General features: G+C 54.5%; 5 protein-coding genes across 5 annotated transcripts; all 5 read right to left on the reverse strand.

Moving 5' to 3' along the window:
* Positions 1–341: 341 nt before the first annotated feature.
* On the reverse strand, positions 342–2837 carry G647_08364 (uncharacterized protein; the record flags this gene model as incomplete). Its single annotated transcript, XM_008732676.1, has 1 exon — positions 342–2837. The coding sequence occupies one exon, from the start codon at positions 2835–2837 to the stop codon at positions 342–344; it is 2496 nt and encodes an 831-aa protein (XP_008730898.1).
* Positions 2838–5980: 3143 nt separating this feature from the next.
* On the reverse strand, positions 5981–7385 carry G647_08365 (chaperone DnaJ; the record flags this gene model as incomplete). The annotated part of the gene is made up of 4 exons (XM_008732677.1): positions 5981–6291; positions 6347–7174; positions 7224–7293; positions 7350–7385. The coding sequence occupies 4 exons, from the start codon at positions 7383–7385 to the stop codon at positions 5981–5983; spliced, it is 1245 nt and encodes a 414-aa protein (XP_008730899.1).
* A 947-nt stretch (positions 7386–8332) lies between these two features.
* On the reverse strand, positions 8333–9529 carry G647_08366 (uncharacterized protein; the record flags this gene model as incomplete). Its single annotated transcript, XM_008732678.1, has 1 exon — positions 8333–9529. The coding sequence occupies one exon, from the start codon at positions 9527–9529 to the stop codon at positions 8333–8335; it is 1197 nt and encodes a 398-aa protein (XP_008730900.1).
* Positions 9530–10022: 493 nt separating this feature from the next.
* Positions 10023–11742, reverse strand: G647_08367 (uncharacterized protein; the record flags this gene model as incomplete). The annotated part of the gene is made up of 2 exons (XM_008732679.1): positions 10023–11355; positions 11408–11742. 2 exons carry the CDS (start codon positions 11740–11742, stop codon positions 10023–10025), a joined length of 1668 nt encoding a protein of 555 aa, XP_008730901.1.
* Positions 11743–12292: 550 nt separating this feature from the next.
* G647_08368 (uncharacterized protein) lies at positions 12293–13303 on the reverse strand (the record flags this gene model as incomplete). The annotated part of the gene is made up of 1 exon (XM_008732680.1): positions 12293–13303. One exon carries the CDS (start codon positions 13301–13303, stop codon positions 12293–12295), a length of 1011 nt encoding a protein of 336 aa, XP_008730902.1.
* Between the last annotated feature and the right edge of the window lie 472 nt (positions 13304–13775).

Consider the following 13775-nt stretch of genomic DNA (forward strand, 5'->3'; position numbering starts at 1 on the left):
GTCACCACAAGGCGTAGACTTCAGTGATCTCTCTCTCGTTCTTTCGAACCTTGATCAACGGGCAGGCAGAGAATACGACATCAAATGCTCGGTGTAACTCTATTAACAAATCATATTGTGGCCGGTCGCGCCATTACTTGCGAGGGAACCCCTCTCTTATATACCGTTCGTTGCAAGGGCCGTGCACCCAACCTCGGGCCACTGTCAATCTGTAGATCGTCCGTCATATAAACAATTGTGTTCCATTCCTTCTTACAGTGCAGACCACGCTGGGCGGAAGCAACGGGAGTAGTAGTCTCGACTTCCTCCATGCATAGCCTGGCCCACCGCTCTGTATCTCGTCATAGTTTGTCGTTAATCTCCTCTGTCTGGCCGGCCTCGACGCGCCGCAGCTTCTCCTGGTGCTCCACGTTCGCAATGGCGCTTTGCAGCGCGCTGGTCAAGTCGAGGTGGAAGAATGGCCTGTTCAAGCCGTGCACGACGGCGACCTTCTTCACCGACGCCCTAGCGTAAGCTTTACTATGTGTGATCTCTTTGGCCAGGTCATTGTCGTGGCTGGAAGTCGACGAGTGCGAGTCCTGGGTGATGTCTTCAGCCTTGGATCTGCTTCGTGAGCGGCCGTGTTCTTCGTCACGGCCATGGCGGGAGAGACGGCGGTTCTGTTCGGCCTCGGCCGCTTCAGCGGCGGATTCGGAGCCGCCGATTTCGGCGACGCTGAAGATGGGCTTCCACCGGTGGATTTCTTCTTGCGGTACCGTGGGGAAGCCAAATCCAGCGGAGGCAAGGGCGCGCTTGGTCCATCGGTTGTTGATGTTGGCGAGGTGCCACTGGACGGGTTCGGGGCTTGCGTAGCGATCCAATTGGTTGCGGATGTCAATCAGGTCCTGCACGCTGGTCACGTCGACGTTGTTGACCGCCTGGAAGTCCAATATCACGGCTTTGAGAGTCGGCAAGTGCGAACGATCTGCTTCGGTCTTGCCTCGTCGGGGGCCCGGGTTGTTCCAGGGGCGGTCACCGGGCCGTGGCCACGAGTCAGGGTTGGTCCGTCTTGTATGCTCGAAAATATATTCGACAAGATAGTCCGTGTAATGGCTTGCGTTGGGATAGTTGAAGCCCTCACTGAATCGGTAGATGAAGATGCCTGGATAAGGAGATTCCACGTGAATAGATGGATTGGAGCCATCGTTGTGGTCCAAGGGAAGGAAGATGTTTCGCTCGGCCGCGTCACTGTGTTTCGGCTGGTCGTGGAACTTGTCCTCGATCAGGTGGTCGCCAATGACGGAGTGGATCTTGACCTTTCCAACAAAATGACCATGTGCCTTCACCACGCGGTAGAGGAGAACAGCGGCGCTGACGCTGATCGTAGTGTAGATGCCGTTTTCGATAGAGGAGAAAATGGTGATGAACACGCCGAGCAAGAAGATGATGACTTCTAGCGGGGACACACGCCAGAACTGGTAGAGGACATTGGGAGGCGTGGGCAAATCGAGGACTGCATGGATGATGACAGCGGCCAGTGCGGCGTTCGGGATATAGAAGAACATGGCAGGGAGGGCGTAGAGAGCGAGCAGCACCACGATCGCGGTGATGACACCGGCAAAGGGCGTTCGGACACCAGCCTTGGACTTGATCGCCGTCCTCGAGAAAGAACCAGTTGCAGGATAAGCTCCCAGGAAGGGTCCAAGCAAATTCGTGACTCCGATGGCGACAAGTTCCTGTGAAGGATTGATGGTATAGTTGTTGATCCGGCCAAAGGACTTAGAAATCGCAATATGCTCGATAAGCAGGACAATGACAGATGCAGGCAGTTCGCTGGCAAAGTAGCTGATGATGTCGGTGTTGATGGTCGGCACGGCGGCGTGTTTGAAGCCACGAGGGACGTGTAATAAAAGTTGGAACTTGGGCTTGTCGCGGTGATGTCGGTTGACCAGCCAGGCGATCAGAATGTACAGGCAAAGCACGAACGCCGTCCGGAGAGTGCTGAGGAAGAAGAACAACTTGGCGCGATGAGGCATCTTCTTTGCACACTGGTTCAGTGTGAATCGAATCAAATACAGCATGAACAGCGCGGTCAGACCGATCGCGGCGTCAAGTTTGGTGTGGCCAAGATATCTCAAGGTGTTGATGACCACTAGATAGGTTGAATCGCGAGTGTTGAAACCTTTGACCTTGATGCCCATCAAAGTAGGTACCTGACCGACCGCGATGTTGATGGCGGAGCCCGTAATGAAGGCAGAGATGGCGGTCAGAGGGATGAAGTTGACGATCCAGCCGCACCTGATGAGTCCGATGAAACAGATGATGGCTCCGGCAATGACAGCCAAAGCCGACGCAATGACGTGGCCGGGCACCTCTGGATGCTCTTCCTGGACCTTATTGACGACATTGCCGACGATGGTGGACATGACGGCGACGGGACCGATCGTGATATCTTTCGAGGTAGCGAAGAACCAGTAGATGAGTACTCCCATGAAGGAGGAGTAGAGTCCATACTCGGGAGGGAGCTCAGCCAGTTTGGCGTAGGCCATGCTCTGAGGAACCACCACGGCACCGACAGTAATACCGGCGACCAGATCTCCGATCAACCACTGAGTGTTGTATCGCATAATCCAATGGGTAAACGGGAAGAGACTGCGCACGTATGTAAACCATTGTTGTCGGGTAGGGATGAGATCTTTGACCCAGTCGATACTCCTAGGCTCCTCCTCGACGTAGGAATCGGCGGTGTTGACTGAATACGTTGACTCGCCGCGAGTAACGGTATCAGTGCGATAGTCGAGCTTGATGCCGAGTACCTTGGCCAAACCGTGACCAACTTTCGATCGAGTGGACGCCATGGTCACGTCTAGCAGGTCTGTTCAGAAGCCCGTAGAGCGTGTTTCCAGCGGATGAACCTAATGGAGGCTCGAAGTATGGAGGGAAGGCAAACCTCTATAAAGGGAGGGAAGTGGGAGAGGTGCTCGTGCGTATATATGGCACTGAGTGGCGTCAGAGTGGACTTTGGTCAGAGTTTGAGCCCTGGGTTCGGTGCAGATTGGCTTGGGAACGCCCTATTCTTGGGGAGATACGGATCTGATTCGGCCCTGCAGGCCTTGATTGCGGGCCCACGCTCACTTTTCGAGTGGTTAGGTATGCCAAGCCCGGTAGTGTGGGTGCGTGGCCGTAGGCGGAGACTGAGGATCGCGACGGGGACTGGGGTGATGCGTAGCGGCTTGTTGGCTGGCGCGCCCCTAGAGGCAACCTCGAAAGATCGCTCAACCGCTCGATGTCGAGGCCGAACGAGAATACGACAACGGTGCCAGGGGTTCTAGTGAGGGATGGTCTGCGTTCTTGCTCTGATGAAAAAGGGAGGAAGCCGTTGTTCTCTGCGTATACACCCTCGACAAGACTAGTCAAGCGCCTCAAGGTTAGAAGCTCATCGGTGGTGCGAGGCTGTCGCTTCAATCGGTAAAGGCCGTGGGGAGTTTGCCAGAGGTGTTATATATGAGGTGATATTGAATAATATAAACAACAAGGATTGGATGAGGCGCCCAAGCATCGAACACAGTTTCCGTCCTACGCAACCTCCCGCGGCAGTAACAAGCGACGGCAATGCGGGCGTCAATGAACGGCTAAATAAGCGAGATCTCGGCCAGCATGACATCGTTCAAGAGGCATCAGGGGGGATCTTCAAGATCCTCGACGGGGCCGTTGTTGCGGACCCAGTGAAAGTTTTAGTTGGAGCTGTGGATGGCACATATGGAGTCAGCCGCCGGCGCGATGGTGCCATCGAAGGCGTGCTGCCGCCAGGCTCATCGATTCTTGAACGGTGAGCTCATGCTCATCGCCGGGTCGCTGTCAGTTTGCTCAATTGGCGCATTGGGAGCACGGATTGCAAGCGCTTGCACGGAGGCAAAGTCCCAGGAAGAAGAAACAAGCACCCAGGCTTAGCAGTGTCAAGCACGATGGCTGTTCTCCCAAGAACGCTTTGCTGCCCAAGCACCAGAAGCATTCTTGGAGCTGCTGGTCATGGGTCACACGATAGCCGAGACCGTGATACAACCAAGAACCAAGGCTCCCTGTCGCCTGCTGTGGCTGGGCTGTACGCGGCAGCAAGAGGTCGTGGCGAGACCCCGACGCAACCCATGCTGGGCGTCTCGTCTAAGTCTGCATTCGATGGTCTTACCATGTCGTTGGTGTTGAGGACGTGCTGATGAGAGCAGCAACGGCCAACTTTGTCATCCGTTGATCATGATCGTCATGGTTAGAGGCTCCATCGGCGGGTTGACTTTGCAGTTTCGCAACTGAACCACGAGTTTGTCTGTGCATCTTCTCGAGTCCGGGTCCGTAGTGGGGTCCTGAGTCACCGTGCTGTGCCTTCTCGCATGCATTGCGATCTAACGTGGTTAGCAGTGTTACTGCGGACAACAGTGTGCACAAGATCTCTTACTCGAGCGAAATGGCGTGCTCGGTGCTCAGTTGCAAATGCGAGGCTTGACGTCTGTGCGGTCGAATCAGAAGCGCTCAACGTGCGGGATGCCAGGTTCCTGGCTTGTCCACTTGTGGGATAGACATGCAATCCAAAAGCGACCCAATATCTCGTCCAATCATCCCGGCCTCTCAGCCGGTGGGTGTCCGCTAAATGCTGATGCAATCTGCGCCATAATGAGCCCATCCTCACCTCCTGGCTGTGCGAGCATATCAGGGCGCGCTCTCACCCCTCGCTCGCCTCAATGACCTCTTTTCTCACGCAGAGAACGAGCGCCACATTATCTTGAGAGAATTTTATTACCATGCCTCGGGACAAATATCAAACAGAAAGAAGAGGGGAGGCGAAGTGAAATCTCCGTGAGCCGGAAGTGAATGAAACGTGAACAAGATGAGGAAGCCCAAAAGATTGCCATTTCGGTTGACCGCTTTTTGGCCACATGTGCCAAGAAAGCATGGTTGAAGGTGCACCCCCCGAATATGCATTTCCGGGCTTCAGCCACCAGGCGCGCCGGGCGCCATGCTCGTGTTGGCTGCCGTTAGATTCTGCTCCGGCGTGCTCTGGCACGCTGGCTCCTGATTTTCCGCTTCGAGCAGCTTTCACATGCCCATATGGCTGTGAACCTAGGGCACCTTGTTTACGAGCACCAGGACCGCCAGGAGGCACGCCTGGAGGCCATAGCCGATACTCCGTATCTCCGGGCTTACTCCGCGAGCAGGGTAGGCACGTCGCAAGTTCCGTTCTAACACTGCGTACTCCGCTGTCGAACTGTATACAATACACGCACTGGCGAGACGCGTGTCCGTCGCAGGACCTACTGCCGATCTCTTGATTTAGCATGGTTCACGCACTCAGGTGCACGAGCCTCGAAGGCTCGAAGCTATAAAAATAGCTACCCCAACAAAGGCGAATTTCAGTCATGTGCAACCCGCCACAGTGTTCTCTGTCATGGGTTGAGACGTGAGGTGCCTTTATCAATAGGAGATGGCACCTGGGTGGACGGCGCAATTCACATGTGCTTATTCCTGTGGTAGAAACTTGGCGCAACAGCAGCGAGTGCCACTGCGCTCCTAGGTCTATACAGTATGCGACCTTCCCAGGCGTCGGCAGGTATTACTCTTTCCCTGCTCACCACCTGTTTCATGTCCCCGATTCTATCATGCAGCTGCAAGTCCATCTAATCCGTGGTGTACCTGCTGAGATCCAAGGCGGACACGTCAAGTCTGGCCGCGGCCTCAGTCGAAGCATGACTACTTCACCCTGGTGGAACTCCAGACGTGGAAGCCTTCCCCACCGAAACGCCTGCGTTAATCGATCGTCCTGTCCCACTCCATGCGCCATACCATGCCCGTTGAAAACTCCGGTGACCCAGTATCAAATGCAGGAATACCCTACGGTCGCTAATGCTTTGGAATCATCCACTTGTGGCATCGGTCAACACGCCACATCTTCGACAGCCGTTCCTCTGTTCGTCTCTGCGTGTCTCGTTGCCACGTCGTCTTGAATTGTCTCTTACTGAGATGCGCATTGCACTCTCTCGGCACCAGCGGGAATGCCGTCTTCGTCATCTTCGTCAGTGGCGCCATGAGCACGTGCCTGCTGTCGAGGGTCGACTTCTTCCAGGTCGAAGTCTTCAACCATGCCATCAGCAGGTGGCAACTTCTGTTGCATGCGAGGCGGTAGCACTTGTTCGAGGAGTGGGAGATTTTCACTGTTGATTGTAGACTTGTCGGGGAATTTGACGTCGAATTGGATGTACAGGTTGCCGAAGTCATGGTGTCTTAACGATGGCATTCCCTGACCTTTGATCACCTTGATAGATCCTGGAACGGGTTAGCCGGGCAACGTCTCTGGATACCGGAAATCGAAGAAACTTACCGGGAGTGATTGGCTCGCCGGGGTAGATGTTGACAGTCAACCATCGGTCGTCGAGATGCTCAATGTAGATCTGACCACCAGCCAGCGCGGTCAATAGATCGATCTCGGCATGGTAGAAAAGATCGTCGTCCTTCCGTTGAAATCGTGGATGAGGTTTCTGTTCGATTTCGAACACGACATCTCCCGCGAGGACGCCGGGCATCTGGTCACCTTCGCCGCGGAATTCGATCTTGTGGCCGCTCTTGACACCACGGTCGACGTGGACGTGCAGTACCTTGCGCTCCACGACAGTCTTCTTGCCCATGCAGCGCTTGCATCTGTCACGCTCACGGATGGTCTCTCCCTCTCCCTGACAATCGGGGCAGATTGTCTGGAACCGCTGGATCATGGGGCCCATCTGTCTCATCATGGTCTTCATACCCGCACCGTTGCAGCCGGCGCAGGTTTTAACTGCACCCTCCTTGCCTCCGCGACCGTCGCACTGTGGGCAGATGACAGACTTCTGAAGAGCCAGTTTTGAGACTTTCCCTTTGTAAATATCCTCCAACGAAACTTTATGGACGTGATGGATAGTTCTTGCTTTCTTTGGGCCAGTCTCACGCATGCCGCCCCCAAACATGCCTCCGAAGGATGAGCCGCCACCGAAGAATTGTGCGAAGAGGTCCTCTGCAGCCATGCCGCCCCCGCCCATGCCTCCTTGTTCTAGGCCTTCCTCACCATATTGATCATAGAGGGATCGTTTTTGAGGGTCGGAAAGGACTTCATATGCTTTGGAGAGGTCTTTGAACTTTTCGGCCGCATCAGGGTTGTGTGCATTCTTGTCTGTGTCTTGTCAGAATCTTGCAACACAAGGATGGCCGATCAAAGGGGTCCTTACCAGGATGATGCTTCAGAGCGCCCTTCTTGTAGGCTGTCTTCAGTTGAGCCTCTGTGGCCGTGACTTCAACCTATGACAACTCAGTTGGCATTTTCCCAGCCTCGCGATGGGATACCCCAAACTTACCCCGAGGATGTCATAGTATTTTGTCTCTTTGACCATCTTGCTGGAGTCCTTTGTCGATTACGAGGGTCGATACGCTGAACCGACTTTTTGGGATAGCAGAACAAGGCAAGGTGCGGAGCGTAAAAGATTTGTGTGTCAGCGGAGAGAGAAAGTTAAGAGGCGAGCTGTGCCGATCGCGGTGGAGAACGGAAGTGAAGGTGAACTGTGAATGAAGTCGACAAGCGCTGGATGGATGTTGAGGCCGAAGACTGGTGCTGGTGCTGGTGCAAGTGCAGGCTCTGGATCTTGATTTATGAGGCTCGGTTCTGGCAAACGCTGGCAATGCGCATTGTTTATCAGTCAGCGGCCCTCTGCAGTCTGTCGTGAGGCAACGACAATCCCTGTGAAAAAGTGCATCACAGGCTTCTGCCAGGCGCTTCGATCAGATTCCGTAGGTTTCCTCCGGCTTTAGCGATAGATCTGGTCCACGCCGATTCGTTCAAGTCGCGGAGTCTATTGTTTTCCTGACCTATGATTCGCTGCCGCTCCGATTTCCCTCTCCACAAATATTATGAAACAGAAAGTGCATTCTCAACCGATTCCCTCGTATTAATTACTTGCATACCGAATCAGTGAATATTGACTTGATATCTGAGCCTGAGCAGCCAGCCACGCGAACAATAAATATCGTACAGGACGCTCTCACACATACGGAATGTCAACTAGATGGAATGTTTTTAATCGGCGCAGCGCCACCTTTTGTCAAAGCCCCCGCGGTGTGGAGGAGAGCAGCTCTGTCTAGAGCTGAACACCACGAATCCGCCTTGCACCCCACAAGTCATTAGACGCATATGCGGCTGAGCAGCAATCCACGCAGCCATGTAATCTCGATCTATCTCAGGCACCCAGTACTAAATACACCAGAACTTCAGAGTACCCGAGGATGAGCATGTGCTCACTCGCAGCCGTGCCAATATTTTGAGATAGACCAGCATACACGCGGCTCACTTGATGAACGTATTTACAGGCAACCGATACACGTCAATCGTCCAGTACGGCCGCCTCGTCCCCTCCCACATCTTGCTGCCATGCAACCCTGCAGGAACGTCGATATCCTCCCACGTGGTCTCAAACCCAGCTTCACGAAGATCGATCTCAGCGACCTTGGTGTACACATCGTAACAGATTTGCCTATCCGCACCAAGCCCGTTGTACCAGCCGAACCTCCCTTCCGGTGTAAGTAACTGAACGACATACTCGGAAAAGAACTCCTTCAGCGCCGAATAGTTTTCCGCAAATGTATCATAGTAGATGGCGTCCAGTTGCACGCCCTCGTCCACCAACTTGGGCAGCACATCCTGCCACCGGCCTTCATGGATGACAACACCAGACCTGTTATACCAGCCCTGCTCTCGCAATCGGGCAAGGACCTGCGGATGCGCCTCAACGATATGATGCTCAGCAGGGGCGTGTGTCTGGATCGCCGTGTCGACGATGCCCATCCCGTGGCCAACGTTCATCACTCTGAGTCCCTTCTTCGGTATCAACGTCTCCGCGTGTCGTTGCATTATGTCGGTTTCCCAGCTCATCATGACCATATTCTTGGTCTCATCCATGAGAATTCCAGGTCCGTACCGCAGCTGGCTCTTCAGGTACGCGTGGTTGTCCAATGAGACATCATCCAGAACCTTTGCCTCTATGACCTGTTCGACAGCTTTGGCGTCATCCGACGAGAGTTTCTGTTTCTTGACAGCCGGCTGCTCGCCATTCGTCGCATCGTCTTCGTCGTCTTCCTCCTCGTCCTCATCGTCCAAGCCAAGCGCCTCCATCTTCGCGAAGAGGAGTTCCGCCCGCACGCCAGCCTCAACCATCATCTCGTAGATCTTGCTTTGTCCCAGTCGGAGCGCCACGCAGCCGGGCGTTTCGTCCTCTTTATTCAGATCGTTCCATATCGCACCGTTCTCGAGGAGTAATTCGATCGTCTTGATCGCATCGTCATCTGCCTCTTTTCCATCCTCGGCTTTTCCGCATGACGCGACTGCGGCGTGCAATGGCGAGGACGCAACTTGGGCAGTAGGATCTTGCACGTTGGCAGAACCGTCCTTCAGGAGGATTTGAAGGGCGGGCACGTCGTGTCGCTCTGCGGCGGAGATGATGCGTTTTGCGAGGAGGATATCCTCTTCTGATGCTTGTTCGGCCATGCTTGATTCGACAAGTCCGTTTTACTGCGACCGCATCGTTGTTGTGCGGAGGGGAAACTTTTTTGTGCAGGGGTCCGATATGACTATACGATAAGATTAGATTAGATTAGATCCAAGGGTGCAAGGGCATTCAGCCCACACTCTGCGAAGCGCAGGGGCACGAAGAGTTCGCGCGTGGCAACCTTGTTTTCTACACGGTACTGTGGTACTTCTTGAGGTCCGGGTCTATGAAACAAAAGTAGCAGTTGAGCCACAAAATGCCCTGCCTACGCCAAGGTGCTTTCTTACTTGTCCACGAAGCATTTTCCCACGGCATCAAACTGACGGGATATCATATCTCTACTGCTCGTGGAGTCGCCCTCACTCTTGCCCGGTAGGCAGTAACGCGCATATCTTGGTCTCGAAGCGGTGCGCCTGCCCACTTGCCATATTTGACGGGAGCCTCAACGTCTCGTGTCCAACCCATTGAACCCTATCTCGCGAGGAGGACGCATCAAACATGCCGGAACCTCAAATCCAGCCGATTCCGCCTCGGTTTCGTCGTATAAGCGTCCACCTCCTCGATGCCGTCATCATCCACGATCTCCGTCCTCCAATTCGAGTAGATGCTCGCCACCAACAGTTTGATCTCCTGCGTGGCCAGGTGACTCCCGATGCACATGCGTCCACCGCTCCCGAAGGCCCAGAACCAGCGATGCATCTCCTTGAGTTGCTCTTCGGAGGTGTGACTCGGAAGCCAGCGTGTGGGGAGGAAGGTCTCTGGATTTGGGAAGACGACCGGATTGCGGTGCAAAGTGTATGGCATGGCGGAGACACGGACCCCGCCCGGGATGTTGCTGTATGGACCCAGTGTGTTTCCGCCAGGGACGTGCGGGGAGATACGTGGTTCGATACCTGGGATGGGAGCGTGGAGACGGAGCGTTTCCATCACAATGGCGTGCAGGAGCGGAAGGGCATCGATCTGTTTGGGATCGGGGAGCTTAAAGTCCTTGGCTGGATCGCTGCCCGTGGGTAGTGGCCACTTGATGGGTGGAGTCAGGCTGAGCACTTCCTGTCGGAGTTGGTCTTGGAGAGTAGGATTTTTGCTCATTTCCCAGGACAGGTAGGTTAGAGCGATGGCGGAGGTTTCGTGGCCGGCGCCGATTTGGTCGAGCATCTCGCTGTAGATTTCGGCCGTGGTGGTGTCACTGCCATTGGTGTGGAGATTTTCGTGGCGAGTGGTAGGGAGGGTGACTTCGCCGACTGCTTTGCCGGCATTGGGGTCCTTTTCACGCAGTTTTGTGATGCCCGTCTTGAATTGCTTGTAGACGACCGGCTCGTCACCGGGGTTTGCCAAGGTGTTGTTGTCACTACCGGCCAGATATTTGTCGGCCGCGCGACACATGCCGGCATTCCAATCTTCCAGCAGAACATTCGCCTGATCGACAAAATATGGCACGACCTGCAACCCGAGCCTCCGAGTCAGCTTCTTCAGCCACGGCGCTTCAGCAGAAAAGAACTCATAGTCCCTCCTACAATGGTACTGGTGGAGGATGTGTCGTCTTTGGGCCAAATCCTGCGTGAAGTTCGTTCCAGCAGACAGGCCAAATTGGTAAGCAGACATAAAATCCATCGCGATCGCGTTATGCAGGTCGTGGACATCTGTCGGTTCGCCCGATTGCGACAGATCCTGAAGCAGGGGGAGGATCCGAGTCGAGAATAGAGCATGAGAATTGGCGGCGACCTGGGGGGACGAGGCAATGTAGGTTTTTGAGTAGACGTTGGCCATAGTACGCTTCTTCTGGGAATGAGGTCCGTGGTGGATTGTTGAGAACATGTTCATGACGCTGTTGCATTCATTAATGGATGCCCGACGCGAAGGTGTTCGGGGCGACTCACCCATAGGAGCCAAACCGCTGAGGGTACCATGCATGCTTCTCCCATCCACCAGCGTAGATGGTCTTGATGCCATTCTCGACACAATTGACGCTCAACTCGTTCGCCCCCATCCGCACAACGGTGCCGTGCTTCAAGTGTGCCGCGTATGTGACAGCGTTGTTCCTTTCCATGTATCGCTGATAGGTGATCCATAGGTCGCCAAAGATTGGAATCGACCAGTGAGCAGAGGGGATATGTTTCAGCGGATGAAACAGCAAAGGGTGGATGATGAATCTGTACAAGCACAATACAGCGAGTGAGCTGAATGCGAGTAATGGAAATGATGGGAGCGCCATTGTCGCTGGCTGCCAACAGTGAAACCCGTCTTCCACTTCTATCTGACGACCTCTCATGCAATACCTTCTGTCGCTGGGGTCACGTCCTCCAACTCGATGGACGGATGAAAGGTAACAATAATCTCCCGGTACGTCGGTTGTAGGCTGAAGACCTGAGATCCGACTGTCGAGATAGCTATATCTCCTTCGATACTTTTGTCTCACGGAGATGTGAGCGGCATCAGTCATAAATAGACCAGTCCATACCCCTAATGTCAAGAGTAGACGAACAAGATAGCATCGGCCTTCCATTAGGGACATTTCCCACACATTGCCGTCGGCTGTCGCACATGTCCGTATGCAGGACACATTCGACCTTGGCAGACGATTGGTTGGTCTGGTAGTTGCATATACATCGTGGTGCTCGTAAGAGAAGGATAAAGGGTCAAGACAGAGGTTGAGATAGAGGTATTGAGGTAGCATGTGAACAGTAGACAGAAGGCTGAACTCCACTTGAGCAAAGGTGGCTAAGGCAGCCGTCTACTGACTTTGCAGCAGTGTGCGTTGCCTATCACGTCGCGGTATCTTTTTGTTTGCCGTTTCCCACACCCGACGCCGGCTCCTCGTCGCCGCTACTCGAGAAGTCCTCTTCGTCATCAAAGCCAACAAAGCGTCGAACAGGTGGTCTGGGCTGAGGAAGTAAATGAGCCGGGATCTTTAGCCGATTCTCCAGGACCCAGATCGCATCGGCATCGCCAGCTTCGGCTTCGGCTTTGAGCAGGGACATCGCATCCTTCTCTAGCTCCATCAGGGGCTCATCCCCACTGTCGTCGTCTTCGCTGGCAGCAGCAGACCCTCCGCTGCCACTGCTCTCACCTTCTTGCTCTGAAGACGGCTTAGCTTTGCCCTTCTCTTCTTCAGCCATCATAGCCATTTTCACGGCGTTGCGCACATTTTCTCCAACTTCCTCCTTTGTCTCGACCCATTCGTCGCTAAGTCCCTTACGGCGACCGTCTTGGCCCTTGCCCGCGCGCATATCAGCTTCCCTCTGCTCTGCGAGTTCGATGACTTGTTCCCATCTTTTGCGTCTTTCTTCCTTCTCTTTCCTCTCCATCTCCGGCTTGGTCGCCAGATATGTGGCCAGATTCTTTGCTTCGGTTATGGTCCTGAGCCGTCGGCCATCCAAGTTGCGAGCACTACCTGTGGCAAGTTCGGCATTCTGGCGCTTCTTCCGTGACGACATACGACCTCCAGCCGCCCGCAATTGAGACCCGAACCCACCTTTCCCTCCCACCAGTGCTGCGGACAGGCGGACGGGGAGGAGCCAGCTGCTTCCATCCTGTTGACAGGAGGAAGAAGCACTCAGATCCTTGAGAGTGATAGTGGATGAGGAGCATATGGGTCGATTCGAGGTCGAGGTAAGGATCAGACGGGTAGATTCCCGTAACCTAGATGGCAGCAGCTCTGCGACACTGGCCAACAGTTCCTCAGTGGTTGAAGAAGCAGGCAAGGGCAGGCAAAGCGTAGAAGGGAGCGACAAGCCTGGGAAGGACCCCAGCAGGACGTTGACGATGGGCGCCATCATGTGCCGGTAGATGCAAGAGCCAATTTCCCGACAGTCGGCGCGAGAACTGTCAGATTGACAGAGATATAAGTGCTGAAACTATGATTGTAGAGACGTGGTGGTGGCTTGGTTTGAGGTGAGGCACATGCGACTGTTTGGAGATGATCACAAATCAGCGTGTCGCAATGCGATCGCTTGACGACGGGGCTTTGGGGGGTTCCTTGCAGGCCGCTTTGCAGCCAAGGTTGAGCGCAGGCGCAGTCTTCTAGCTGCTTCAGGCGGTAGGCGGTCCACTAGAGGCGCCCAGGGAGGGAAATTTAGGCGGCTAGGGTTGAAAATAGTTAGCGGCCAGAGCCGGGGAGACGCATCGTGGGTCACAATCGGCTGAATGGCCGTCGACTTCTCAAACCTCCGGAAACTTCTTTTTCGAGTGAACGCGTCGCAAGAGGCAGGCAACGACCGATAACTGCTCCTTCTCACCGCTTACGAC

The sequence above is a fragment of the Cladophialophora carrionii genome (assembly GCF_000365165.1).
Source record: "Cladophialophora carrionii CBS 160.54 unplaced genomic scaffold supercont1.7, whole genome shotgun sequence".
In the NCBI taxonomy this organism is placed as follows: domain Eukaryota; kingdom Fungi; phylum Ascomycota; class Eurotiomycetes; order Chaetothyriales; family Herpotrichiellaceae; genus Cladophialophora; species Cladophialophora carrionii.